Consider the following 26,804-nt stretch of genomic DNA (forward strand, 5'->3'; position numbering starts at 1 on the left):
CTGGATCAATGGGGTGTGATAACGCTTGTTGTGCAGGCTCTTTGGGGACAAGGCTCCCCTGCATCAGTCACCGTGGATTTGGGGACTGAGCATTTCATCCTGTGTGTGTGTGACACTGGCCATGGCTGGCACTCTGCTGGGTCACATCAGCCTCTGCTGGGATGGTCCTTGTTGTCAGAGTGCCCGCTGAGTGGGGTCGGAGCCTGCTGAGTGGGGTCCGTGCCCGTTCGGCCGGGTCGGTGCCCGTTCGGCCGGGTCGGTGCCCGTTCGGCCGGGTCCGTGCCCGTTCGGCCGGGTCCGTGCCCGTTCGGCCGGGTCCGTGCCCGTTCAGCCGGGTCCGTGCCGGTTCGGCCGGGTCCGTGCCCGTTCAGCGGGGTCCGTGCCGGTTCGGCCGGGTCCGTGCCCGTTCGGCCGGGTCCGTGCCCGTTCGGCCGGGTCCGTGCCCGTTCAGCGGGGTCCGTGCCCGTTCGGCCGGGTCCGTGCCCGTTCGGCCGGGTCCGTGCCCGTTCAGCCGGGTCCGTGCCCGTTCAGCGGGGTCCGTGCCCGTTCAGCGGGCTCCGTGCCCGTTCGGCCGGGTCCGTGCCCGTTCAGCCGGGTCGGTGCCCGTTCGGCCGGGTCGGTGCCCGTTCGGCCGGGTCCGTGCCCGTTCGGCCGGGTCCGTGCCCGTTCGGCCGGGTCCGTGCCCGTTCAGCGGGGTCCGTGCCCGTTCAGCCGGGTCCGTGCCCGTTCGGCCGGGTCCGTGCCCGTTCGGCCGGGTCCGTGCCCCAGACGGCGCAGTCACCGCCTGCGCGATGCTCTGCAGCTCAGAGGCTTGAGAAGGCCTTGCAGCACATAACAAGTGTCCCTTCGACAGGGAGCCGGTGTCCCGGTGCACAGCCCGCCCTGCCGGTGCCGGTGCCGGGCCGGTGTCCCCAGGGAGGGCGGCTCGGCGCTGCCCGCCGGCTGCAGTGGCGGCGGGCCGCCGGCAGGTGGCGGTGCCGAGATGAGCGCCGGGCTCGGAGTTTGGCCCGACCGCGGCAGAAATGGGGCTGCCACTGAAGTTCAGAAAGCATTGCGTCAAAAACCTTCCTTTTCTCTGCTAACCCTCCTCTCCTGGAATTCCTGCTCCCTGTTACACTTCCCTCTGCCATCGCCACTACTGTTCCTCTCTCTACTCCCTTGTCTTCCACATCACCCCTATGCACCCTTAACTTTTGTTGTCTTTGTTTTACCTATTCCTTAATGCTGTTCTCATCTTGCCTCTCTACCTCCCTTATTTCTCCTTCTCAAGTCCTTTTCTCCACCAGATGACACTCAGTATTTTGCTGGAGCCAGCCTTCTGCTTAACTTCAGGTAAAGCAGCAAGGTAATAGACTTTCTCAACAGAGGAGGTGTTTTCCCATGTGAGGAAAGCCACTTGTCTTTCTACCTAGGTACATTTTTTTTTTTTTTTAATTGCAGCCATTCTGGTTTAAACTGTCAAAATAATTTTGTGCAAGGTAGAGCACAGAAAGCTTCAACCTTGGCAGCTGACAAGGAATATCCAATATGATCTTAAACACTAATAAAAAAATGTAAATGAGAACCTGAACTCTGAAAGGGGTTTTGGGCAGAGCTTCAATACTTTCAACCAAAATTATTATTCTAAAAACTTCTGCTCAGAAGTCATTTGACCCTGGAGTTGTCCAAATTTATCACTCACTGACCTGCCTGACCTGAGAGTTACACAGTGAGTTCTCTTTACCTGTGTTTAAGCAGCTCTCTGCCACCCAGCCCTGCTGAGCCTGAAGAGCTGTTCCCTAGTCCCTTGGTGCTGCTGTGCTGGCAATTACTGCCCTCGGTGACAAAGGCACAGTCACAGGCAGCATCCTCTGGGGTTCTGCTGTGGCAATTGGGTAGAAAATAGCAACCCCAAATAGACTGGAGCACTTGTGTTCCCATTTTCAGTCCTCCAGAATCTCTGACCATAAAGATGGTGGGTAAATGAGGCTGTGTTGTGTTCTATAATTATTTTTGAAGAGTTTAAAAAACTCATGATGCTCATGAGGCTGCTGACAGAGCAGTAAAAGGAAACAAGTGTGTTCATAGGCTTCAGTTTCTTTTACTGCAATGAGGAACCCATTTCTGTGCCAATTCTGGTGAGTGATGAGCTGTTGATAGGTGATTGCAGTAACCCAAAAACACAGACAAAAACACTTTTGCAGCTGGTTCCAATGGGATCTTGAGTCAATAACTTCTCCTAGGTACTCCACAGTTAGGAGTTGAGCAAAGTTAACAGTTCAAATGTTGTATGCAGGCAACTCTTGATTAAGGTAGTGAGGGTTTAAGTGGAGGCTTGTTATGCAAGAGCAAGACAAACATTAGAACAAGTAAAGACAGTGGGAAACTTCTGATTAATAAAGTGATACCATGCTTTGCATTCTTGAAGTAAGCAGAATTAATAATTTAAATCACTCTACAGACTTACCAATGTCCAGTCTAACCAGAACCAACACTGGTGCTATACTTTCTGTTTTGTGTATACACAGCCTTGGAAACCTAAAGCTGAAACTGTGTGTGAATAATCTGTACGTTACAAATATGGAAGTAACATGTCAAAAGATGGAACAGTAGCAGTGGGTTGGTCAATATATTTTTAGTGTTTATGTTCCTGCTCTCAAGTCCACAGAGAAATGGTAAAGACCACCTTGGTTATTACCAGCCTTGGAGCTTGATGCAGAAGCTTCCTGTGTAGTGAAAATATTTTCCTTTTATTTATTTTTGTAATTCATTTATTCATTTCAGGTTTTGGTATGGACAAGATTGTAAATTCATGTTTTATGTAATATCCAGGATAGCATTCTGCCCTTCACGTGGCCAGAGACAAATACACTTCTGATCACATTCTTGTGTCAGAAGTGTTACTGATTTCCATTCACACTCACTACCAAAGTCATTTGAGCCCTATGGGTACTGAATAGAATATTTCCAACCCAGGCCAGGCCTTGATTAGCACCATTTGTCAGTAATGGAATATTCTTTAAATAATTCTTTAGCACTTAGTAAACTTCCTCACGTGGTGGGTTATGTCACAGGCATTGCTTTTTGTTTAGGGGCACTTGATCATGAGGACTTGATGCTAAACAAAAACCTCTCCTCCATGGTGTTTGGCTCATTTTCAAATGTCATAAGGAAGTAATCTTTACTGTGATGCTGTAAGGAAGAGGAATACACGCTATTTCTGGGAGAAACAAATAATACTCTCTCACATCTTTTTTAGAGGAAACAGTTTCTTATTTATAAAAGCTTTTAGCATAGCATTATAAATTGTGCCTTCATAGAAAGCTTTGATAAGCTGCAAATTGAACAGGCAGCACATCTGTGAGTCTTAAATACTCAATATCATAGTACTTATTAAGAGTGAGAGTCCTGTAAGACTGCTCTAACTGTAAGTCAGTAGAGCTTTATGGTCCACAGTGTCATGTCCCTCAGTGTCACCCTAAAGACAGGGGTGATTTGGGGTGAGCAGGGTCTTGGTCAGAGCAGTCTAAAGCAAGCCCCTGACACACAACACTGCTGGACACAGACCTGCACTGCCCACTTGGTCTGTCCCTTTCCTGCAGCATTGCCTGCTGCTCAGAACTGATGTACCTCTGCTGGAGCACGAGCCAGCTGGGGCGTCTTTCAACCTTTGTATTATTTGATTAATTTATCTTATACTTCTGTCAAGCCAGGTTTTATGAAATAGTGTTAACTGAAGTATACACCGGTCATCAAGTACTCCTTTCAGCTTGTGATTAAGCAGGGCAGACACATTAACTTTAAAAGAAAACCCTGTTCTTTGAGGACTATTTTCTCATAATTGTGTTTTCCTCATAATTGTGTTTGATATTTAAAATAGTTTTTTAGAAGTTTAGAAGCAGAGGGAGGCATCTGTCACTTGTGCCTAAGAGCTTAACAGTGTTTGTGTTTGTCACTGGGGGAGAGGTCCCTGGCATTGCTCACTGCACCTGTAGAGTCTGAAGAGGAAGGTTCTGGGACTGCTGTTTGCTGTCCTTACCTGTGGACACTGAACTTAACCCTTCTGTAACTATCAGCCTGGGTGATTTTCCTCCAGAAGAATCTGCCTTCATGTTCTGCATGAATCCATTCTGAAAAGGATTAATTTGGATTTTGTTTTTTAATCAGCAGCTTCTGAGCCAGCTTGGTTTGGGTGCTTCACAGAATCATTCAGGCAAAAGACTTCCAACCCAGGGAGTGTCAGCTGTGCCAAATCCCCACCTTGTCCCCAGCCCAGAGCACTGAGTGCCACATCCAGGCCTTCCTTGGACACCTGCAGGGATGGGCACTCCAAACCTCCCTGGCCAGCCCCTGCCAATGCTTGACAACCCTTTCCGTGAAGAAACTCCTTCTGATGTCCAACCTGAACCTCACCTCCCCTGGCACAGCTTGAGCCTATATCACTACCCCATATTAAATACTTTATTTCAGCTGCAGCTGCACAACTTCAGACTCAGTGGCCTCATTACCTTTGGGCTTCCTTCTGCTGGGGTTCTGCATCATCTGTTTAAAAAACATTGCACTTAATATCTTTATATTGTTACACCTTATATTTTGCACCATGTCTGGTATTCATTCTTGTTGAGAGGAGTTTAAAACTGCTGGTGTTTTGATTAATATTCTCCCCTTTCACAGAATGGATTTTAAAAGATGCAAAATTGACAATAAATTCTTGTGGCTCATGAGGTTGACTCATGTTCTGCATTAAGTAAAATTACACAGGATCTGGGATTTTCTCAGTCTTGCTTCAATTTCTTAGCAGTCATTTCACCTACAGAAAGTAGGCTGTGTCTCAGCTAGTGTGAAACAAGGAACAAGGAAAACTGAAAACAACTGTCAAACAGAAGTTAGTCTGGAAAATATTGTGTCATGATGATGGGCACAGGCAAAGGTTGTATATTCTGGAGCCACTTTCCTTATACTGACTCAGTCTGGGGACTGACTTTTCATGCTTAAAAATAGAGTATTTAGTTTCCACAACTATGCAACTGCAAGGACTGCTTTCTCTTTTATTTTCTGTTTTTCCCTCCCATTTCTAGAGGCCACATAAATGGTGTGTTAAACCACAGTTTACAGTACAGAATGCAGACACCTGTTTAGTCTTAAAACTTTCTCTCCTCCAAGAGCTCTGTTGAGTTTGTCCTTTTTCTAGCTGGAAGTATCTCTCAGAGTACATTGCAGCTTTCTGGCCAAGATTTCAAAAGTAATTCTCAGATTGCTTTTGAGGTGCTTAACTCAGGAGACCTTTAAAAGGCACACAGCAGCTGTCAGGCAGGTTTGGACTCTGGGGACAAACAGCAGGAAATTGCTGTTCTGGTGTGACAAGCATGGATTGCAGGAGCAGAAGTACCAAACACTGTTCTATACCTTTTCCAGATCCACATGCCAGCTTTTCCTTATCTCTACAGAGGGACATCTTCAGTGTAGTTAAATGATGTCCAGGAGTGCAGGACACAGAGCCTAGCTTGTGACAGCCACATGCAGGACACCAGGGTTTAGGCCCAGTCAACTGTTAATTGCTATTTTGCTCTTTTTTTGCTGCAGTTTTGTCTTTGCTGCTGCAGCTGTGGCTGAGGATCTCAGGGGTGAGTCAGGAGGTGTCAGCAATCGCTTCTGTCTGAGCCAACGTGCAGCCAGGCACAACAAAATCTGGTTATTGACTGCCTTTGGTCCTCCCTCACTTCCTCATCCCTGGGAATTTTGGAGAGGTGACTGATGAGGGAATTCTGTTCTTTCTGCATGTCTGAGTGACCAAAACTGACAGCAAGCAGACAGGAAGGAATGGGTTTACCAGCACGTCTCTGCAAATTTAGCACTCTCCTTAACTTTCGTTTTTGCCCTCAGATGGTCAGACTGGGAAATTTTCCACCCTGCCCTGCCATCATTTGACACTGAGTCTTCCACTGGAGAGCAGGACATGGTAAACAAAGCATTGCACTTTCCACACTAAACTGCTGCCTTAAACTTACCTTAAATCTGCAGAAACTGAAAAACAGTCCAGACTGGGCTGGGATCCTACTTTTATTTGCATGTTTACAAGTGCCAAGGCCTGGATCTTTTGTTTTGCTTTTGGTGGAGTTATCGCCACTTTATCAGGAACATTTTGAAATAAGAAAGAAGCCAATGAGGAAGGGGCTACAGTTAATGGTGAATATCTTAAAGCCCTTAAAGGAATAGTCAGCAATCAGAACACAAATGGGGAAAAAAAAAACCAAAAAAAAACCAGAGTTGCCATTGCAAAGTTTGGAGGAAGATTCAAACCAAACAAATTTTCTTTCGGGAGTGAAAAACCAAACCAGTGTAAAAGAAGATGGCTGATGGTAGTCAAGGAGATATTTGGGAGCAGCAATAGTTGTTATTAATTGTATATTTGTCAGAAACCACCAGATGTGAGGGTAGTTTTAACAAATCTGAGATGTCGACTCTTTATAGGGACTGCAGTATTGTATTTATTGTGCTGTCACACAGAGCACTGCTGCAAGAGACATCTCAGACAATAGTAACATTGGTTAGGAAAAGAGAGTTAGAAAGAGTTCACTAATAACTATGAAATGTTGGGACAGTTGAATATTTCTTTGGGTTCCATGAAACTGGGAAGATCAGCCCTCCTTATCATCAACTTTGCCTCAGTGTCGTAGTTCTTTGAAGACTCAAAATGCCCTGATCTTAGAGAAGCAACCTTACAACCAGAGCTTGATTTGTAAATGTTTTCAGGAATATGACTGCTTGAGCTCATGCAGAATCTTGCAGATATGATGTATATTATAATATCAGACACAGAATATGACTCACTTGGAAGGAGATTGCAGAGAGCTGATTGTTGAAGCTACAAACCATCAGACACTCAGAAACAAAACAAAATTTAAGTCAAGATGACAGCATTGAATAGGTCAAAGTCTGTTCTGAAAGGGCACCTCTTTCATCAAAGTTAATGCAAGGAAAGCAACCAGTTTCTGCACTCTGATATGGCAGAGGAAGTTTCTGTTCAAGTGGGCAGAATTGGTTTTCTGAAGGAAAAACCTTCCTAGACTAGGAAGAACAGATTGAATAGAATAGGTAGAATATTTGTAGAAGGAGCGCCCAGTGAGCTTGTTTAGTTAATCTCTGATCCACCTGAGGATTGAATGGTTCTCTGTTGTTCTTACTGTACAGAGGGAGTTTTATTATTGATTTCAAGTGAGTAAAATATCAGTAAAATATCAGGTCCTCTTTGAGCACTCTTTGAGTGATTAAGTAGTTCCCTGCATGCCTGTACCTGAGCCAATCCTTTTAACAATTCTCCTAAGGAAAGATGTTTCTCCTCCTCTAGTTATCCCAAATCTGATTTTTCATATTCAATCCCTACATAATCTTTCCTAGATTTCAGCATTCCCAAGCACAGGGAAATAAGGAGGGTGAATACTGAAAGCTTAGAACCCACAGAATTCAAATAAACTTCTACTAAGATAAGTTCTTTCTTATAGTACTAGACATTATGATTCCCCATGTTCTGTAGAAGAAGGAGGTTAATAAGAAAGGAAAGGATGAAAAGAGATTTTTTAAAACCCTGTTACAAAGCAGCAAATACAAAAGAAAAATGTAAAGGCAGAATTTTCTGGCATGGCATTGATTAGCACAGCTCTCACACATTGTTTCTGCCTGCTGATTACATCTGCCTGATGACTGGAATATTTTAAACAAAGGGATTCACCTGCTAATTCTGGTGAGAAGAAAGGCACCACATTAAAGAAAAATCCCAACTGTGAAAATTCATGAGCAGTGGATGCTAAGCAGCACAGGCTTGATAAAGCCAAGCAGATGAATGCTCAGAAAACTCAGGTCTGTTTATCAAGAGATTCATCTCTAGCAATCCTGGGTGGGATGCATACAGAGGATCTCATGCATGAACACGTGTGCACAGCACTTGCTTTACCTCTACAAATGTTTTACATAGTCATCTAATATTCATTTTCAAATAGAGAAGCTAGACACAGAGAGAAGAAAACACCTTGCCCAAGCTTGCCCGGTAAAAGAGTGATGGATGAGAAAAGAACACACGTTTCTTCATTTCTCTGATTGCTTTATGCCTCATTTCTGAAGATCTTTGGTCAGCAGCTGTAAATCTTTCCCTAGTTATCAATGTGCCTTATTTTATTCATATTATTCAGCAGATTTATTAGTCATCTTTAATTTGTAAACAGTTTCCTTAAAATAGCCATACATAATATCAAGAAACAAATAAGGCAGGTCAAAATCCTGGCATCAGACTTGTGAGCTGCAGGTGCCTGACAGCACTGGGCACTGCTGCCAGCCCTGTCCCGAGGGGGTTCTGCCTTCCAGGCTGCAGAGAAGAGCCTGGTTCTGTAAAAGGTACATGTCCACATGTTGTCTGACATTGAAAATCAGCTCAGCAATCCCATCTTCCTCATCCATCTGTCCCTCTGGTATTCCCACATACAGCATGGTGAAAATGGCTTGTACTTCAGAAAGTTGCAGTTTCCTTCCAGTATTCCCAATACTTTGGAAAAGGCACCAAGGGACAAATCTTACAGGCAGCAACAGGCAGAACAGGGAGCTCTGGAGAGCAAGAAATTCTACAAATACTCTACTGAGAAAGATCCTTTCAAACTTTATAAAAAGTAAGGAAGTATGTGTAGGTGAAACTTAAAATACCTGTCCTTAGTTATAAGCACGCGGTTAAATGCTTTCCTGGCCTGTACTGTAAAGCTCTACAGCTCTGTAACATTTCTCTTAAAGTTGCTCACTCTCTTCCTACAGCCACGGGTGGTGTACAGGAGGGTGCCTGGAGACTGGCCACACAGGGATAAAAGCTGTAAGGAGCCCTTCAGCACTTATTTATTTTCATTTTAACACAGTGTGCAAGGCTGAAAGCAGCATTCAGTGTGATACCCTGCCCTTTCCAGGAGCACAAGCAGGGGTCAAGGCTGCAGCGTGCCGAGGGAAGGAAGGGATGCTGACAGCAGCAGGAGCTGCCTCCCTCCCTCACACAGGTTATGTAATGCTGTAACACAGCAGCCACGCACCCTCCACTTCTCCAAGTGGACAGGAGAAGAACCTGGGGAATCCCCAATTGCACTAGCTATGTCCAGCCTTGCTCAGAGCTATTTTGCATACATGGTCTGCACTATAAAATGCTTTTGCCTCCTGGGAGGGATACAGAGCCTGAGAGGTGAAAGGCAAGAAACTTGGAGAGAGAGGAGTCTCTCCTGGCAGGGCTGGGACACCTCTCACCAAAGCACGGTAAGAAGCACCATGTCCAGGTGTTCATTCTGTCATTCATTTACTGCAGCTCACAGGCAGAGTAATTAGATGGCAAACTGTATCTTTTTTTCTGTATTAGGAGCAAAGTGTCAGACTCAGTCTCCTGCTCTAGTTCCAAGCTGTCCAGCTGCTCTTTGTCCCTTCTTTCTGCTGATTAAAAGGTTTGTACGTGAGACTGGTAACACTGACAGTGCTACCCACAGAACCCCACAGGGCAGGACACCAAGCAGCTTCTTGCTCTGAGTGCCAGTGAAGGGAAACGTGAGTCTGCTCTTTCTCTGTTTGCTTTTGCTTCTAATTTCTTCTGTTTATTATGATCTTTCTTGTTATTATTTTTCATCTTTTTCTTCCTTATGCTTGTTTTCTTCCTTTTCCTCCTTTTTCTACCTGTGTGTTTTTTATGTTTGTGTGAGGTTCCCTCTTTTTTTCTTTTTTTTCCTTCTTTGTTTCTTTCTTTTCTTCCCCCTCTCCATTTCTTCTCTCTTTTCCCCTTGTATTTTACAAAATTTTATAGGCACATCACAGCATTTTTTATTGCAGAATAATAATTTAGATTTTTTTTTCACATTTTGTAACTGCAGAGAAATGCTTATTACACATTATTTCTCTCACCTGGAGTAGCAAACAATCCTAACACCTTCCAGCTTCTGCACAGACAGATGGATTTCTCTTCTTGTGTGACATTACAGCAAAGTGTATCTTCAGAACTCAGCATAAATTTAACTTTTACCGTAAAAGTAATATAAATATCAAAATAAGACATAATTTACATCAGAAATATGTGACAATATCTATTTTCTTCCTTTGTCTCTAACTTCTTGGAAACATCAGGTTTTGATTTCTCTTATGAATCAGATTCAAATACTGGGGCTAATTCCCTCTATGCCTGCAATTTACTGGCTTTATCTTTCTCTTCTGTCACACCTTCCGTAGCACAAAATCCATCTTATGTTCAGAAGTGAGCAGAAAAGGTATGTTGAAATTAATAGCATAAACTTTGTACACTCTTATGTAAATGCTATGTGTTACATTGAAATAAGTGCTACAGATCTTAGAAACTGCAGACTTCAGCCTCTCAGAATCCTGTTTGTCTATGGCAGGTGGATACACTGCAAAATGGTTAGGTTCATATATGAACAAGATTTTTTCATTACTGTGTGAATAACACAGTAACATTTCACATCCCTTTTCTAAGCCTGTATTCTGCTCTGACACCAATATTTGCTGCTTTACACGACCAGGGGACATCTGATATCCTCTTGCCAGTGTTTTAGATTAGTACAGGGCTGCACATTACACTGACAAAGTGTTAGTTTTAGTGTCACTAGCCTAAGAATAGAGAATTTTCATTTTAAATGCAGGATGTTAGCTCAGTTAGGCTGGTGAGTTTCTGAAAGCTGTTAAAGGGAGTTGCCCTCTTGGGTAAAAACTGACCTTGTTGGGTTTTTTATGTCCTTAGAAGTGTTCCCACATCACACAAAACAAGGTTTCAGCACAGTGAAGTAAAACCACCAAAAAAACACATACGAAATGCTGTGCCCATGGCAGTTTGTGTTCAAATCTCGTGCTGCCAAGAGCCAGTACCCCCAGGAGAAGGATATCAACAACAACGTGGAGAAAAATAGGAAGATCCATGGGTAAGATCCTGGTTTTTAACGGTCTCACAGTTTATCTTTGATTTGAAAAGGGAAGATATTAAGTGGTTTGGGTCCTGGAGAAACCTGTAATGTGTTTCCAAAATACTGTTATTAACCAAAGAACTGTGGATCTCTGGGTGGTGTAACTTGGTAATGAACATTAAACACTTGTGTCAAAGTTAAACAGTCACTGAGGATATACATCATCTTGATTTCTCTTTCATAGTCTTAAATTTATTTGGTGTGTTAACATGGTTTCCTGTATTCTAAGTCTCAGGAGGTGTGAATGGTATAAAAATAGCAAAGTGATTATTTATACTATAATTAAGTTGGTGAAGTAGTTCTGTGATGCAGTTCATACACAACACTGTATAAAATAAGTTGCACATGCATCTTAAATTGTCTTCAGGGTGTTACTTATTTCAGGTTTCATACCCTGCCTTCCTTCCTTTCCTTCCACATAGTGCTGTGGGAAGAGGGGTACTATGGCTTTAGTGCTGATTCCTGCCCACTGCCACTGCTGGGTTATGGGCTCAGTTACATTTCAGAGACAGTACTGAGCATCTCCTGCTGATGCTGAAAGCAAGCCCAGCGTAAAGGATGTTGCCTTGAACTGACTGTTCTTTCTGTCTACTGAAGCTCAGAAAAGGATGATGCCAAGTTGCACAATCCGAGCAAGAAGCAGATGGAGAGGCTGCCTATCATAACTTCAGCAAAGCCCAGTGAGGGAGGAGAGGTCTGTTCCCAGCATCATGGTTTGGTGGTAACAGTTCACACGGGTGGTGCTTGCTGCTCACAATTGCTCCACATTCTCCTGTGAGGTCTGACTGTGGTTGCAGGAGGTTGGGACTGCTGGGACATCTTTGGTGAAAGCTCTTTTCTGACAAAAATGTAGCATTGATAAGACTCAAAGGAAGAGGTGACTCCATGGGGACTGGATGCCTGATTCCTTTATATCCCTTTGCAAACCTTTGGTAACAAACCTGTCCTGTCTCTAAAATTGGTTCACTGTTTTCCTGAGACTGTGACTATAAAGCTCAGAGATACGCAGAGGACTTAGTGAAATTATAAAGGTATTTGCAGTGGCAGAACCTACTTGATTAGTACAAGAATATTTTTTCCCCCATTTCATATCAAACTGTACATTAGCTCAGTAGTTTTGTAGTCAAATAATCATGTTGGAGCAGATCCCATTTACATCTAGTTTCTTGAATTTAAACTGAAATATTTTGATGTTAACATTAAATCTAAAATGAAACTGAAAGATATTCAATAGGTCTGAAGACAGTATGCATTTTTGTCTGTTCTATGCCCAGAATCTCCCTTCAAATGACATCAAACTTTCAAACCAAGTATCAGGATGTCCAAGACATGTAAGAGTAAGAAACTTGGAAAATGGATCCAGCTTTCTTGACACACTACACCTGACTGCAAAAGAGGTAAAATACGGAAATATGAATAGGGATTTTTCATTAATTTTAAAATATGCAGAGTGCAACATTGTTTGTTTGACATTTCATTGTTTTTCAGGTTATCAATTGCCAGACCAAAGCCTGCCAAGGGTCACTCATGACCCCAAAGGGCCTGGTGAGAGGTACCAGAGATGGGCCAGTTCCACTACAGGATCTTTTACCTCAGGCAATAGACTTCCTCAAGCAATACTACAGTTCATTTAAAGAGTAAGCAACTTGATTTTTGGGTATAAAATCCTCTGCCTATCTGTCTGTCTGTCAGGAGGGTTTGGTTTCTTCACAGCTCTTGATAACTCTCCTGTTACATAGCACGCAATCAAATAATATGTAAGGACTGTTAAAAATGCCAGATAAAGCTGTCATTGCACTTCGTGTGCTCCATCTGCCAATCCAAGATCTTGGGAACACAGGGAAGGACTCTGGACCATGCACTCCTCAGCTCCATCCCTTTGGAGTGCGCTGCATTCCAGTACATTGAGGACTCTCTGCCAGAGCGTTAACCTTCCGTTTTCTTGGGATTAGCTGCACTCAGATCAGTCTCAGTGTGGATAATGCCTTTTGTTTGTGGTGTTTCAAGTATCTTTTCTCTGTGCTCCTCTCAAGGCTTTAGCCAAAGATTGGAAGGCCAGTGTTGCTTCTCACCCTTTCTCTGTGCTATCGGCATAAGCTCCCTGAGCATTCTGAGAGGAGTTTGTGTTTTCACAAAAATGGCCATGGCACAGAGGCATCTTGTTGCAGGAAATGCTGGAACAGCTGGCTGATGTCCAAGGGCTTATAGTGACATTCCACATGATGAGCTTTCAAGCAACAGTTCAGTGTTTGCTCATCCCATTAGAAAACATTATCAAACTTTCAAAGGGACTCAGCCACATAATGACCACTTATTTTGATACTTTGAACTCCTTTCAAATCCTTCTTCCCTCAGAATCTTTCTGAAAGTCCCTGTCTTACACACAGGCTGTCCTCACAAGCCTATTGCATTTGCACATCTCTGTGTCTCTCTGCTCATGGCTGTTTGATCACATTGATTTACACTGTCTCATATGCTTGCCCTTGATCTTTCATCTTGCTGAAAATATGAAAACTCTCAGACAGTGCAGGCTATTTTCATTCTGTCTGTTAAGGCAACAAAACAACTTTTGTCTCTGCCGTGATAAATATTTTCTAATGTTTTGACTTCACTCTCTGTTATCAAACTCAAGAATTTTAGAGTTGGTTTCCCTGACAAAGGGAAATTGCTCAGCACTTCCCTTCAGAAATTAAAATCTTACTTTACTCAGAAGAGCTGTGCCCTTGTAAACACAATGGATATTTGAGAGGACAGTCACTCTCAGCCTACATGTGCCCTGAAACTCACCTGTTCTCTGGTTTTTGTTTCCTTGTGATTTTTTTCCAATTCCTCTAGAAAATCCAAATTTAACCCAAAAGCTTACACAGAATAGCTTGTGATCAATCCATGCATGTACTGGGTGGTGAAAGGATGGTGTCACTACTTAAATTTCTAGTGTTAGTTTCTTCATGGGGCCAATAAGTTCTGTTCTTGCACTCCATAAGGACAAGTCTTAAATTCTGAAGCCAAAATATAAAGAGAACATCTGCACTTTGAATGAAATTCTCATTTGTTCTTTTCCATGACTGTTTCCTGTTCAAAAGGCCAAAAATCAAAGAAGAGCTGGGCCGGCTGGAAGCAGTGACCAAGGAGATAGAAACAACCGGAACTTACCACCTGACAAAGGATGAGTTGGCCTTTGCTGCCAAGCAGGCCTGGAGGAATGCCCCCAGGTGCATTGGGAGAATCCAGTGGTCCAACCTGCAGGTGAGCTGTGGATTTACACCTAAGCTGTGATAGTCCTCTGCTGTGGCTCGGAAGAGTGGCCTTTCCTTTGCTAGAACATGTCACTGTTTCAATTGAGGAGGACGCCCTCCTGTCCATATCAGGAGATTGGTTTCTTTACAGTCCTCTGTGAAGGAAAATGTGTAGCAGTGTGAGTGTAGGAACCAGGTGTGTAATGGAACCAGATACATGTTTTGGTCCTTGGTGGATTGTTATGGGTCAAATGATGCATATAAGAACTATAAAAATTAACCTTTCCTAGTGGAGCCAAAATCTTTCCATTCCTTAAGTCCATAGGAAAAATAACAGCTTTGCATTACTGTTTCAAAATTAGTCTTTTTCTTTACGTTTCTGTTGGAAACACACAGGTGTTTGATGCACGAGACTGTAAAACAGCCAAGGAAATGTTTGAGCATATCTGTCATCATATTCAGTATGCCACAAACAATGGTAATATAAGGTAGGTCTCTAATTTTAATTTTAAACAACAAAAATCACATCCAGATCTGGCATCAAAAACACATGAAATGGTCTATCTAAACATTTTGACAACTTGTCTCTGCTCTTAATTTTCCTGATATTTACATTTTCCTCTCATATGTTCAATCAACCATCTTGAAAATGTATAACTTTCACAGCTGATGTTACAAAACCTTTTGCAATTCCTTAGGAAAAGGGATGACTTGAAGGTTTGGGGAGGTGGGTAAAGAGGATGAATGATTTTATTTCTACTGATGTTCATTTTATGAATGTAAAACGGTTTCTGTTGTGTGAACGAGGATGCGTTCTCTGTCCCGGGCAGGTCAGCCATCACGGTGTTCCCGCACAGGACGGACGGGCAGCACGATTTCCGTGTGTGGAACAGCCAGCTGATCCGCTACGCTGGCTACCAAATGTCAGATGGCTCTGTCCTTGGAGACCCTGCTGCTGTGGAGTTCACTCAGGTACAGCTCCAAACTCACCACCACAGCTGCTTCCCATCTTGGCTAACCCACCTCCCTGGGGCTCCTTCCTCCCATGTTTACTCAGAGTGGTAGGGAGGTGAGGAGTGAATGGGATGTTCTGCCCCAAAAGTTCCAGGTGCAGGCTGAAACAGTAATTTCCTACAGTTCTGATATAAAAGTGCTGCCCTCCATCTCAGAACAGGGTGAGCTAATACTGTCAGGGGACACAACCAGGCACACAACCAGTACTTCATCAGCATGGCTCAACATTGTTTGAATAGCAAAGAGAACCTTTTTCACTTAGCATTTACCTCAGCAGGTTTCAGAGGGTTAAAATTCATTTGTCTTCAGATCTGGAGGGGAAACCTGAAAAGAACACAAATGTGCTTTCTGTATTTGCAGTTGTGCATTGAACTTGGGTGGAAGCCGAAATATGGCCGCTTTGATGTACTTCCACTTGTTCTCCAAGCAAATGGCCAAGACCCAGAAATATTTGAATTACCTCCAGAAATTGTCCTCCAAGTGCCAATGGAGCATCCAAAGTAAGCACACAATATTTAGTTAATTGCATTTTTGCCTCTCCTGACCTTGGCAGGTTATTGGGCTGTGCCTGTGGCAGTTGTTTTATGAGTTCTTTGTCAGGATGAAATGATGGTAAATCATCCTGAAAGATAAAATGCCTGTTAGAACAATGAAATGAGATTTAAATTAAGGAAACAAATGACCATTTTGTTGGAAAACTCTTTTTCCAAATCTACATTTCAAGGATATTCAGAATTTTAAAAATCCTAATTTCTTATGCTAGTGTAATGCACATGTAACACTGCACTCGTAACAGTGTTTATTGGCTTTCTCTCATTGCTTTTTTCTTCCTGTTTGCTTTGGGACTGGCCTGCAGATTGCAGAACTCTGTAATGTGGTTCCGCAGTTCCTGTAGCTGGTGATTCCCAAATACTGCACTGAGAACTGCTGTTTTTGCAGACCCTGGTCCAGGGGTTCCTCCAAGAATTGGTACTCTTTATCTTCCTGGGCTTTTCTGGTTTTCGAGGAAAAGGCAGACAAATAATGCAAAGTGCTTGTTGGGCAGGTACAAGTGGTTTAAGGAGCTGGAGCTGAAGTGGTACGCGCTGCCTGCTGTGGCCAACATGCTTCTGGAGGCAGGAGGGCTGGAGTTCCCCGCATGCCCTTTCAATGGCTGGTACATGGGGACAGAGATCGGCGTGAGGGACTTCTGCGACGCGCAGCGCTACAACATCCTGAAGGTGACCTGCTGCAGGGGAGCTGGCCTGGGCTGCGAGGGGAGGGAACCTGGTGCATGAGGTTTTGGAAAAGAGACGCTACCAGTGTTCACTGGCATGGGAGAGAACCACTTCCTGCTTTGTCAAGCTGGAACATCCTCAAGAGCCAGAACTCCAAAATTCCAGTTACCTTTAATCTCAGGTGTTTCTGCTGCCATATTTCCCCAGAATGAGACTGACTCTTTCCCCTTCTGCACAACTTTTTCCTGATACAAAGCTGATGAGGTTGAGAAATGGTGCAGTCTAAGTTCCAGATAGTAAATTTGCTTTTCTCTTTTCTCTCTCTTTTTCACATGTAGGAGGTAGGGAGGAGAATGGGACTGGAAACAAATAAACTGTCATCATTATGGAAGGACCGAGCTGTTGTAGAGATCAACGTGGCTGTGCTTCACAGCTTCCAGGTAAATCACTGAGTGTGGGATCTGGGGAGACACTGAACACTCACTGTCCCTTCCTCCCATTCAATGGAGATGGCATTATGATTCCAATAGAGTTATTCTTTATTTTCACCTGAGAAAGTAGAGAAATCCATATTTCCTCACAGGTAAAGGCAGAAGGAAGAGAAAGAAGCAAAGGAAGTTAAGGACAAGATTTTCCATACTTTTAACACATTTATCTATGTGTTTCAAAACCTATGTAAAGCCCTTGGATTAATATATTTTATTTTCAATTCCAGTTAACATATCATGACAATAGGAAAAGTGGGTAAAAGTGAGTCAGAGGCTTTGCAGCATGCACTCCCAGTGCTGCAGAGGTAAAACGCTGATATTAAAGGAAAGATCTAAGAGTTCTTAATCAAAGGCCCGTGTTTCAATCTGTATCTTTACAGTAACTGCTGATAGTATTTATTTCCCATAAATACTCCCTTTACTCTGAGTAAAGTCCTTGAAATATTCACCAAAGCAAGAGGATTAGCTGCACCAGGTAGAAGGGCAGAATAGGGTTTTTAATTGATGTTTTTCTTTTTGCCATTGCTCTAGAAACAGAATGTAACCATCATGGATCACCACTCAGCCTCCGAGTCCTTCCTGAAGTACATGCAGAGCGAGTACCGCGCGCGGGGCGGCTGCCCGGCAGATTGGGTGTGGATCGTGCCTCCCATGTCAGGCAGCATAACCCCCGTGTTCCACCAAGAGATGTTGAACTATGTCCTCACTCCCTTCTATTACTACCAGGTACACATAATCAAAAAGAAATCCGACTCCAGCAGACAACCTCAGCAGAGCAGATGCGATACGAGACCCGAGGCAGTCTGGGTGCCAAGCCCAGGTTCATGAAAGTTCACTAGACAGGTTCAGAAGTAGCAGACAGGAGCTATTTTATGTGGGAAGTGCTGTTAGTTCTCTTGAATTCTCCGGCTTCAAGTAAAGTGCAGTTTAATGCAACAGAGACTGATAGACATTTTTACTCAGTAAAGTGTATATACAGATTCTATTTGATCTGGCCCCTTAAAGATACACAAATTGTTTATTTACTATTTTGCGTTCCTTACCTAAAGCATAACTTCTTTTTTTTTAAAGGTAGATGCATGGAAAACACATGTATGGCATGATGAGACCCGAAGGCGAAAGAACAAAGAAATAAAGTTTAGCATCTTGGCAAAGTAAGTTGTTCAAATAAGATTCTTCATGCTTTGTCCAACTATTCTATTCTTGCAATGTTTCTGCTCTACTTCTTAAAAAAAAATTATTACAGTAGGGACCACTTGAGAGGTTTGAATCATAGCCTTACCTGTCCACCCTGAGGTAACATTCCTATCTAAGGTCTTGCTCAGAGCTATCTTGAGTGTGTTGCTTCTGAACCATTTTCCAAAGAAAAGCCATGCTCAAACTCAGTCTTTCCTAGCTTGCTTGTGAATCAACCTGAATTAGTGTAGCTCCATTAAAAGTTGTGTGTGACTGTGCTTTCCCCAGGGCTGTGCTCTTTGCATCCTCACTGATGCGAGGGGCAGTGGCCACCAGGGCCAAGGTCACCGTGATCTACGCGACAGAAACGGGCAAGTCGGAGACGCTCGCCAACAGCCTGTGCAGCCTGTTCAGCTGTGCCTTCAGCACCAAGGTGAGCAGTACAAATCAGCCACACCTCGTGGAGACAGGAGTTTGGCTTCTGCAGGCTTTTCCATTCTGCAGACCTGTGTTTGGAATGTTCTGTAAAATACGAGTTGGACTAGAACCCTGATTTTGTATTCATATAGCATAATGCCATGTAAGTTTGGTCAGCGGTTATCTGAGATATCTAAGGTAGTTCTTATGTGTGCTAGCAATGTCTCATGAGCTTTATTCCTTCCAGATCCTCTGCATGGATGAGTACAATATTTGTGACCTGGAAAAAGAAACACTTCTTTTAGTGGTTACTAGCACTTTTGGAAATGGAGATTCTCCAGGTAACGGAAAGGTAATGTTCACCTCAGAAGTGTGTATGAGATTCAGCTCAAAGACCAAAGACAAACCTTTCATTTATCTCATGTCCTTCAGTAATATATAGATCAGGTTTCAGATCAGAGTATTCTGTCTTAAATCAGAGTATTTTTCTAACCTGAAGTATTTAATGTATTTTTTTGCAGACCTTGAAGGACTCTTTGCTCAGACTAAAACTGCTGAGAAATAAAATTAGGTAAAAATACTTTGTTGTTTGGTTTGCATGTGATTGAGTCCTTTAGCACTCCATATAACATAACACAACAATCTTCTTTTCATTTCCTTCTGCAGGTATGCTGTGTTTGGTCTGGGGTCCAGCATGTACCCAGAGTTCTGTGCCTTTGCTCATGCCATTGACCAAAAACTGGCCCAACTCGGGGCTTCCCAGCTCACTCCAGTGGGTGAAGGGGATGAACTCAATGGGCAAGAAGAAGCTTTCCGCAGCTGGGCAGTCAGTGCTTTCCAGGTGAATATAGAAATACATCTCATATTCTAGTCACTCATCCATTCATTTTAGTGCACTTCCCATAAAAATGAGAGAAAATGAAGGAAACCAAACATCTGAATTTATATCTGAATTTGGAACTCCCCTCTTGTCTACTGCTTGCCTAACAAGGAGAGGGAACTGGATCCCTTTTCTATTATTCTTTAATATCTACACAAAATTGCGTGAACAGTTTTGGATAATGGAATGCTGAAATGCTGTTAAAGTATGAACAAGTGTAGCATCAGACTTCTGGATTTTTTGCAGTTGATCTTTTTTGGCTATACTGTTATAGAAATGGAACCTTACTGAACTCACTGAATCCACACACCAGAAGCACTAAAAACCAGCAATCTGTGAAACTGGTAGCTCCTTGTTAGGATTATGACAATGCTAAGAATATTTTTTTACTGTGAATAGCCTTTACCTTTGTGGGTTTTTTATCTAGGCTGCCTGTGACATCTTTAACGTCCGTGGGAGACACAGTATTCAGTTGCCTAAGATCTACACCTCTGAGGAAAGATGGGACCCTACCAATTACAGGCTAGTGCATGACTCCCAGCCCATGGACCTGGCTAAAGGTATTGCTCCCACCTTCCCCTCCCTCTGCCTTTGCTGCTTCAGAGGGGCTGCACTGTGAAAGTTTCTCAGAAGTGTTCTTGGCCCTGATGGATGGTAGAATGTGCATAATGAAGTACATGGTCAGATTTAAAAAGACACTGGTTTACATAGAATAAGTTATCTTTTCCAGCACAATAGCACTGGAACTATCACACATTTGGACAGCCCTAGGGGAACAAAAGCTGAGATGAACTGCTTTTAGTCAGGGAATGGGGCACACACAACTGACTGATGGTTGGTCACCTTCTAGGGCAAGCGTGGTTCAGTTCTCCTCTTCATATTATTTGAATACAATTTAAACAAACCTAATCACAAGGTTACCAAGACTCATATCCTCTTTTCTCACCAGCTCTTGCAAACATTCATGCCAAGGATGTAATTCCCATGAAGCTGAAATTTAGGCAGAATCTTCAAAGTTTGAAGTCCAGGTATGCTACCTTATTCTTTTGAATATTGCAACACCACATTTTCCTAAAATCTTAAACATCTGAAGTGCCTAGTTATAAACATCTTCTCCCTGCAGTTATTACAAAAGGTACTGGATTTTTTTGTACTGTCCTTGATAGCAGCATGTGAGCTGTGCAGTCTGCAGTGAGGCAGCCCTTCCACTGGCTGACTCCAGGCATGTTTATTCTGTACTGGACAGACCAGGCACAACTTCAGCACCCACTTTGTTTGGATACAAGTACTTCACATGCCTGGACTCTGATTTGTTTAAGTCTCTGTGAAGCCCTAAGCTGGTCTGGTATTTGGTAATGAACACAAGAGAGCCCTTGCCAAGTGCCACTGTAGATTTATTCCTTTCCTGTGCAGTCCAAGGGAAATCCTGTCAATGTAACCAGGATCTGTCTCTTTCTCTTTCTTTGCTATCCAGTCGTGTCACCATTCTGGTTAAACTTCACTGTGAGACAGATCAGGAAGTGCACTACCTTCCCGGGGAGCACATCGGGATTTTCCCAGGCAACCAGGCAGAATTAGTCCATGGCATTATTGCACATGTCAAGGATGCCCCTCCAGCTGATCAGACTATCAGGCTTGAAACCTGCATTGATGGTAAGTTGGGTCTCTTTAGACAAAACAACAGAGAATGTTGGACAGATTCCTTTAAAATTCCTAAGGATTTTTGCTGACTGAATTTGATTCTATGATCCTTTTCTCAAGTTTCAATAGGATTTTGTTGCTGCTTTTTAGTTATTCCTGTAATTATTGGTTCTGGTTTTGCCCTTTCTGTAAAAACCATGACTTCACCAGGATTTGCAGAGGTATCCAATGTGACTCTAATTCAGTTGTTGAATTGGCCATTGACTGCAATTAAATTAATTAACAGTTTGCTTATTGCTACATGTAAGAGTCCTAAAATAGACATATATGTCCTGCCCATCTTTCCCATATTAGTAGGAACAATCAGGATTCTGGAATACGGGAAGATGGTTTTCCTAAATGAAAGACTGTGCCTTTCCAAGTGGTGTTTTGTTGTCATGAAGTTTTCTGTGGCAGATCCTCCCCTTACAAAACATGCAAAACCTCACAATAACCTCTCTCAGAAGGGCCCTGTGGTCTAGACCTGCTGCATCCTCACCTGAAGGGGTATTTTGAAGGACACTGAGTTTTGCAAAGCTCTAGAGCTGTCAAATACCACGGATGTTGCTAAGTGTCCTTTTCTTTCCCTCATTTCCAGGTGGGTACTGGGCAAGTCACAAAAAGATTCCAGCCTGCACACTACCTGAGGCTTTGACATACTTGCTTGATATCACTACTCCACCCTCCCAACAACTGCTAAAAAAACTCTCCCAGCTGGTGACAGCAGAAGGAGATAAGCAAAGGCTGGAGGTGCTGTGTCAGGTGAGCCTTAGGGCTGCAGGAGTTTAGTTTGCAGTACACTGGGTTCTCTGATGCCCTTTGACTCTAGCAGAAGTTTAAGAATTTTTTGTAGCGATGGATTTTTATGCCTCTCTTACATATTGTGTGGTCTTAGAAAGCCAACCACAGTGAGAGAAGGAGGGGTCTGAGGCTCAGCTTGGGTGTGGGAGCCAACATCTGGTGTTTCCTGTGGTTCTGGGTGGGTTATTTGCTGGCCTGGTTCTCTTGCCTCGTGGTGGTTCCTGATGAGACGCCCTTAAAGGCCTTACACTTTGCATGTAGAGGAGCTGCAGGGGAGCTGGTAGATGTTTTTGTCAGATAATTTGCTACCCTGAGAGTCAGAGGGATGTGGCTTTAAGTAATGACTCATAGGTGTGGTGAGTGCTGGCTCCTCCTACCAGGTTCAGGGAGGCTTGGGAGGGATCAGGACCCGGGACTACACAATTTCATGGGTGTGCCCTGACAGGGAGCTGAGAAATGAATTCTGCTTCAGTTTCTGTATCCTCGCTGAGAGAGCAAGTGTCTGAGAACTTTGTAGTGGGGGTTCTGAGCTTCCATGTTCAAAATGAAATTATTTCTTAGGAAACCCCAGTATTGGTCCTGGCAAAGTTTTGAGAACACTTTGTTGATTTACCTGCATATTTAATTGATTGTAAAGCACGAATCTTATTTATAAGTGATGTTTCAAATACACCCGCCCTCCTGAACACAGCATGACCTGGTAATGTTGTGGCAATGCCCTTTGGCTTTTAGAGCACAGAAGAATACAATAAATGGAAGTTTTACAACAGCCCAAACATCCTGGAGGTGCTGGAGGAGTTCCCCTCTGCTGAGGTCTCCGCAGCTTTCCTGCTGACTCAGCTGCCACTTCTGAAGCCCAGGTACTATTCTGTCAGCTCCTCCTGTGACCTGACAGCCAGAGAGATTCATCTGACAGTTGCAGTTGTAAACTACAGGACAAGAGGTAATGAACTGTTGTTTTCATCTCTCTCTTAATTAAATGGTATTTAGACTACATTGTGGTTCAGGAAAAAATCTTTCTGCCATACAGCATGAAGCGTATCTGTAATAAAAAAATTTGTGTTGTCATACCTGCAGAATAGTACCTGCAGGGCAGGTGTTCCTCCTGGGCCAAGATTTGCTAAAATCCTGCACCATCATCACTGTATCCATGTTTTATAAATCATTACTAGACATACATTTATTTTAAAGGTACAATTTAAAGTGTGCTTTTTTAAAAACAGAGGGCTTTTGGGTGCTATCAGAGGTGTTCTGCCTTGCTCTGCTTTTAGATGGTGAAGGGCCTTTGCACCATGGAGTCTGCAGCACCTGGCTGAACACAATAGAGCTCAACGAAACTGTTCCCTGCTTCATCCGCAGGTAAAGAAAATTAAATAAGAGCAGCTTGTAGTTCAGCTTCTCAGTGTGTTTTCCTTTGTTTGGATGTTTTCAAGTGACTGCTGAGTTGAAGTTGAATAGCTGGGTCTGAGAAGATAGAGAATTCCCTGTCTTCCAGAGATTAAATCTTTTACCATGCCTTACATTTAGTAAAATTACATATAATTAGAAAATTCTGAAATAATTCTATTCCTATGACCCCATCCCCGCTGTTCGCTTCTCCACTGCAGAGCAAGGAAAGGGGAGGGAACAAGGAGCACCCAGTTCAGCCCCACTGCTGCTTTCACACTGGGCACTTGGGCTTTGCTGCTCAGTCATCCAAGCAACTGAAGGTGGGTTTCATCAGAAACCAGTTACCTAATTAACATGTTCTTGCCTTTCAGTGCTAATGAGTTCCACCTCCCGGAGGAGCCATCCAAGCCCTGCATTCTGATCGGCTCGGGCACGGGGATTGCTCCCTTCAGGAGCTTCTGGCTGCAGCGCCTCTATGACCTGGAGCACAGAGGTACCTGCGGGGGCCCGGGGCAGGGCTGGCTCGGGGACACCCCCAGTCCTGCAGCCAGGGCTCTGCAGCTCAGACAGCCACAAACGTCAGCCAGGAGCTCCTGCAGGCACCGCAGGCTCGGGGCACTGGCACAGCCAGCCCATCCCAGGGACCATTCCCGTGTGCAGGGGTCGCCTGGGGACTGGAGGGCACAGCCTGTGTGCCAGTCCTGTGTGTCAGTGGCTGCCCCAGACACTCAGACTGCCACTGTCCCACGCGGTTGCAGGGCTCAGAGGAGGGGACATGACCCTGCTGTTCGGCTGCCGGCATCCAGACCTGGATCACATCTACAGGGAAGAGACTGAGGAGATGAAGAGGAAGGGAGTCCTGAGTGATGTCTACACAGCTTACTCCAGACTGCCTGGCCAAGAGAAAGTAAGGCTGGTTCCTTTGTTCTTTAAGGGTTAACTCCTCTAGAATCATCCCTCAAGTTAAGATCTGGGCTCTGGTTGTTCTTAAAAAAATGTTAGCATTTTGCTGAAGTTTACTGTGAGCAGCTTTGAGCTTCTTCAAATGAAGAAAAATCTCCCTGTGCACTCTAGCACAAGCAAGGTGTGCTATAAATTGCTATAAATATAACCCCTCACTGCCATAGAGAGGCACGTCTAGTGCAAACAGCCTTTGGAACTAGAACTGGAACATTTTCAGAAACCTTGTATTTTGCAGGATTTGATTAGCCCCTGAGTTAGAAATGAGTTGGCACTGGCCATTTTTCCCCATTTTAATGACACAGTGACCATGGAAATAAATTTTATGTAGAAGAGTCTTGACTGGGAAAAAAACAGAATAAAAGTTATCCTCTTTTTAGCTCTCCTGGCAGTTAGGAGACTTTGGCACGTAGAAGAGTTTTTGTTTGACCAAGAGACGAGCCCAGCTTCCAAATCTAGGCTTGTAAAGGGCAACCTGAAGATGTTTTTCATCTTTTCTGCGGTGCAGGACAGAGCTGGAACAGACAGGGCACCCAGAGCCTTAGTGCACAGACCCACGCTGGACTGGGAAGAGCCAGCAGCCCAAGCAGCATTTCAGAAGCCTGGTGTGCTGACGGTTTCTGTGTTTCCAGGTGTACGTCCAGGACGTGCTGCAGGGGCAGCTGGCGGCCCGTGTGTGCGAGGTGCTGCAGGGGCAGCAGGGCCATGTGTACGTGTGCGGGGACGTGCGCATGGCGCGGGACGTGGCCGGGGCGCTGCGGGCGCTGCTCGCCCGCGCCCTGCGCCTCAGCCAGCAGCAGGCCAGCGAGTTCCTGCAGCAGCTCAAGGTAGTGTCATCACGGGCCGTGGGTGGGCACAGCCGGGCTCGGGGGCTGTGAGCTCCTGGGAGTGCTCGCACAGGGACCGGGCTTCTGCTCGGTCAGGCTCACAGGGGGACTCTGCTGCTCTGCCTGGGGTGGCCTGGGGATCAGCACTGCAGGGTGTTGGGAACATCAGGAGCTTGAGGCTTTATCGTACCAGCAGAGGAGAAGTGAGTGCAGAATTTGTGGGTCCATTACTAAGAGCCCAGTGCCTGGGGCTGCTGCTTTTTCAGACCCTCTTGTTATTAGAACCTCATCCTCGGATTTGGGAGCTCCCTTTCACTGGCAGTAACAAAAGTCTACAACCACAGAACCAGTGCTACAAATGCAAAAGGCCTTTTAGTTACTGAACTGATGGATAAGGAGTAGCTGGCAGCATTTCATCCATTTCTTGGGTGTCCTTTCTTTTTGCAGAGCCAAAAGCGATACCATGAAGATATATTTGGGGCTGTGTTCGCACATGAAGTCAAAAGAGCTTTGCAACCCACCAGCTGAAGAACAAACTAACTTGTGTTTTAGACAATATTTGCACATTTGTTGCTATTTTCAAAAAACAAAGACTCAAATCCTCCTTCTTACACTTGTTCAATCATGCATGTGTATAGGATTGTGGGATTTGACTCTTAAACCTCAGCCTTAATTATGTAAAATATTAAATTTAACTTTTTTTGCTATTTATTCTGACATTTTAATACATTATCTTAATAGTGAAAGTGCAAATTATTTTTAATACCATCTATGCTAGTATAAATCTGGTCATTTTTATACATACAAGGAAAATCTACAGTTTTGTACTAACTAGAGCTTGAAATCTTTTTTTTTAATGTACTGTTTATCTTTGTGACCTTATTTATATCAGATTGGTTTACTTGCATATTATCTTCACTTGAAAGCAGGTGAATGCATGGTTGTGTTGCTGGGAGTCGTCTGGCCATGTGCCTGGATCTGGAGCAGTGTTTGCAAATGAAATAATAATGTGCTGGTCCCAAAGTGGCAACTCCTGCTGCATCCTCCTCAGGTGTGTCTGCTCAGCAGGTAGCAATGGGGAATTCTGCTTTGTGGGACTCAGGTACATTAACCTCAGCTGTTGTTGCTGTTGTTGTTACAGAGCCTATAGCAGGAAGGTTCAAAAAATTCCAAGGCACTTTGTACATTTGAATGCTCTGGTTTACTTGATTTGTTTGTAATAAAATCTGCCTTTATACTGAGACAAAGCGTGTGGATCAGTGAACCTCTTCTTGCTCTTGGCTCCAGCCGGCAAAGGCAGAGGTAACAAACAACTCTTGGGCTGTGCTGAGGTGGGTTTGGCTCCAGGCAACACTCCTCCCTGAGCTAAGGGCATCTCCAGGAGTTACAGTCTGCCTGCGATCACTTTTGCATTTTTGTTACTGTCAGGCAAGTGTGAGTTTGCACCAGGGAGAGACTGGCTTGAAACTGCCCTCACTGTATTTGGCCTTGGGCTCTTTCTACATGTTGCAGTTACATCAGAAATAGTTCCTTCTCTGAAATTACCATGGCTAGATGAGCATATTAAAAAGGTGAGATTTTCCTGTCATCCCTTGTCTCCAGGAGCTGGAATTGATGAAGGCAGAGTTGAGACTCCAAAGTCAGCAGTGCTGTGTGTGAACAGTGTGTTTCACACGTGCTGCAGGACAGCCCTTAGCCACAGGACCTGGAACTCGGCTGGGTTACTGAGGTAGCTGTGCACCCCGCTGGGCTGGGACTGGA

The 26,804-nt window shown here is 44.0% G+C and overlaps 1 protein-coding gene across 5 annotated transcripts; it reads left to right on the top strand.

The window, feature by feature from the left end:
- Positions 1-114: 114 nt before the first annotated feature.
- NOS2 (nitric oxide synthase 2) lies at positions 115-26,290 on the top strand. 5 transcript variants are annotated; one of them, XR_012051439.1, is made up of 27 exons: positions 115-10,916; positions 11,556-11,679; positions 12,233-12,355; positions 12,447-12,595; positions 14,042-14,204; positions 14,591-14,682; positions 15,025-15,166; positions 15,569-15,708; positions 16,254-16,428; positions 16,764-16,865; positions 17,445-17,639; positions 17,985-18,067; positions 18,378-18,522; positions 18,754-18,858; positions 19,028-19,077; positions 19,173-19,347; positions 19,814-19,946; positions 20,336-20,414; positions 20,861-21,039; positions 21,665-21,828; positions 22,600-22,810; positions 23,139-23,226; positions 23,628-23,749; positions 24,015-24,163; positions 24,849-25,043; positions 25,491-26,094; positions 26,185-26,290. XR_012051439.1 is itself a non-coding variant. In XM_072916719.1 (27 exons), exons 2-27 carry the CDS (start codon positions 10,810-10,812, stop codon positions 25,569-25,571), a joined length of 3,471 nt encoding a protein of 1,156 aa, XP_072772820.1. In that variant the 5' UTR covers positions 115-9,540; positions 10,739-10,809; the 3' UTR covers positions 25,572-26,290. The 5 variants fall into 5 exon arrangements, 4 of the variants coding, with proteins under 4 accessions (XP_072772820.1, XP_072772822.1, XP_072772821.1 ...); XM_072916719.1 differs by having other exon boundaries at positions 115-9,540; positions 10,739-10,916; positions 25,491-26,290; XM_072916721.1 differs by having other exon boundaries at positions 115-9,440; positions 10,739-10,916; positions 25,491-26,290.
- Positions 26,291-26,804: the final 514 nt, after the last annotated feature.

Source organism: Taeniopygia guttata, chromosome 19, assembly GCF_048771995.1.
Source record: "Taeniopygia guttata chromosome 19, bTaeGut7.mat, whole genome shotgun sequence".
NCBI lineage: Eukaryota > Metazoa > Chordata > Aves > Passeriformes > Estrildidae > Taeniopygia > Taeniopygia guttata.

Coding starts and splice junctions, on each gene's coding strand:
- NOS2 (XM_072916719.1), top strand. CDS start 10,810: ATGCTGTGCCCATGGCAGTTTGTGTTCAAATCTCGTGCTGCCAAGAGC. Junction 19,078..19,172: donor CTGCTGAGAAATAAAATTAG/GTAAAAATACTT, acceptor TTCCTTCTGCAG/GTATGCTGTGTTTGGTCTGG. Junction 23,750..24,014: donor CTATGACCTGGAGCACAGAG/GTACCTGCGGGG, acceptor ACGCGGTTGCAG/GGCTCAGAGGAGGGGACATG.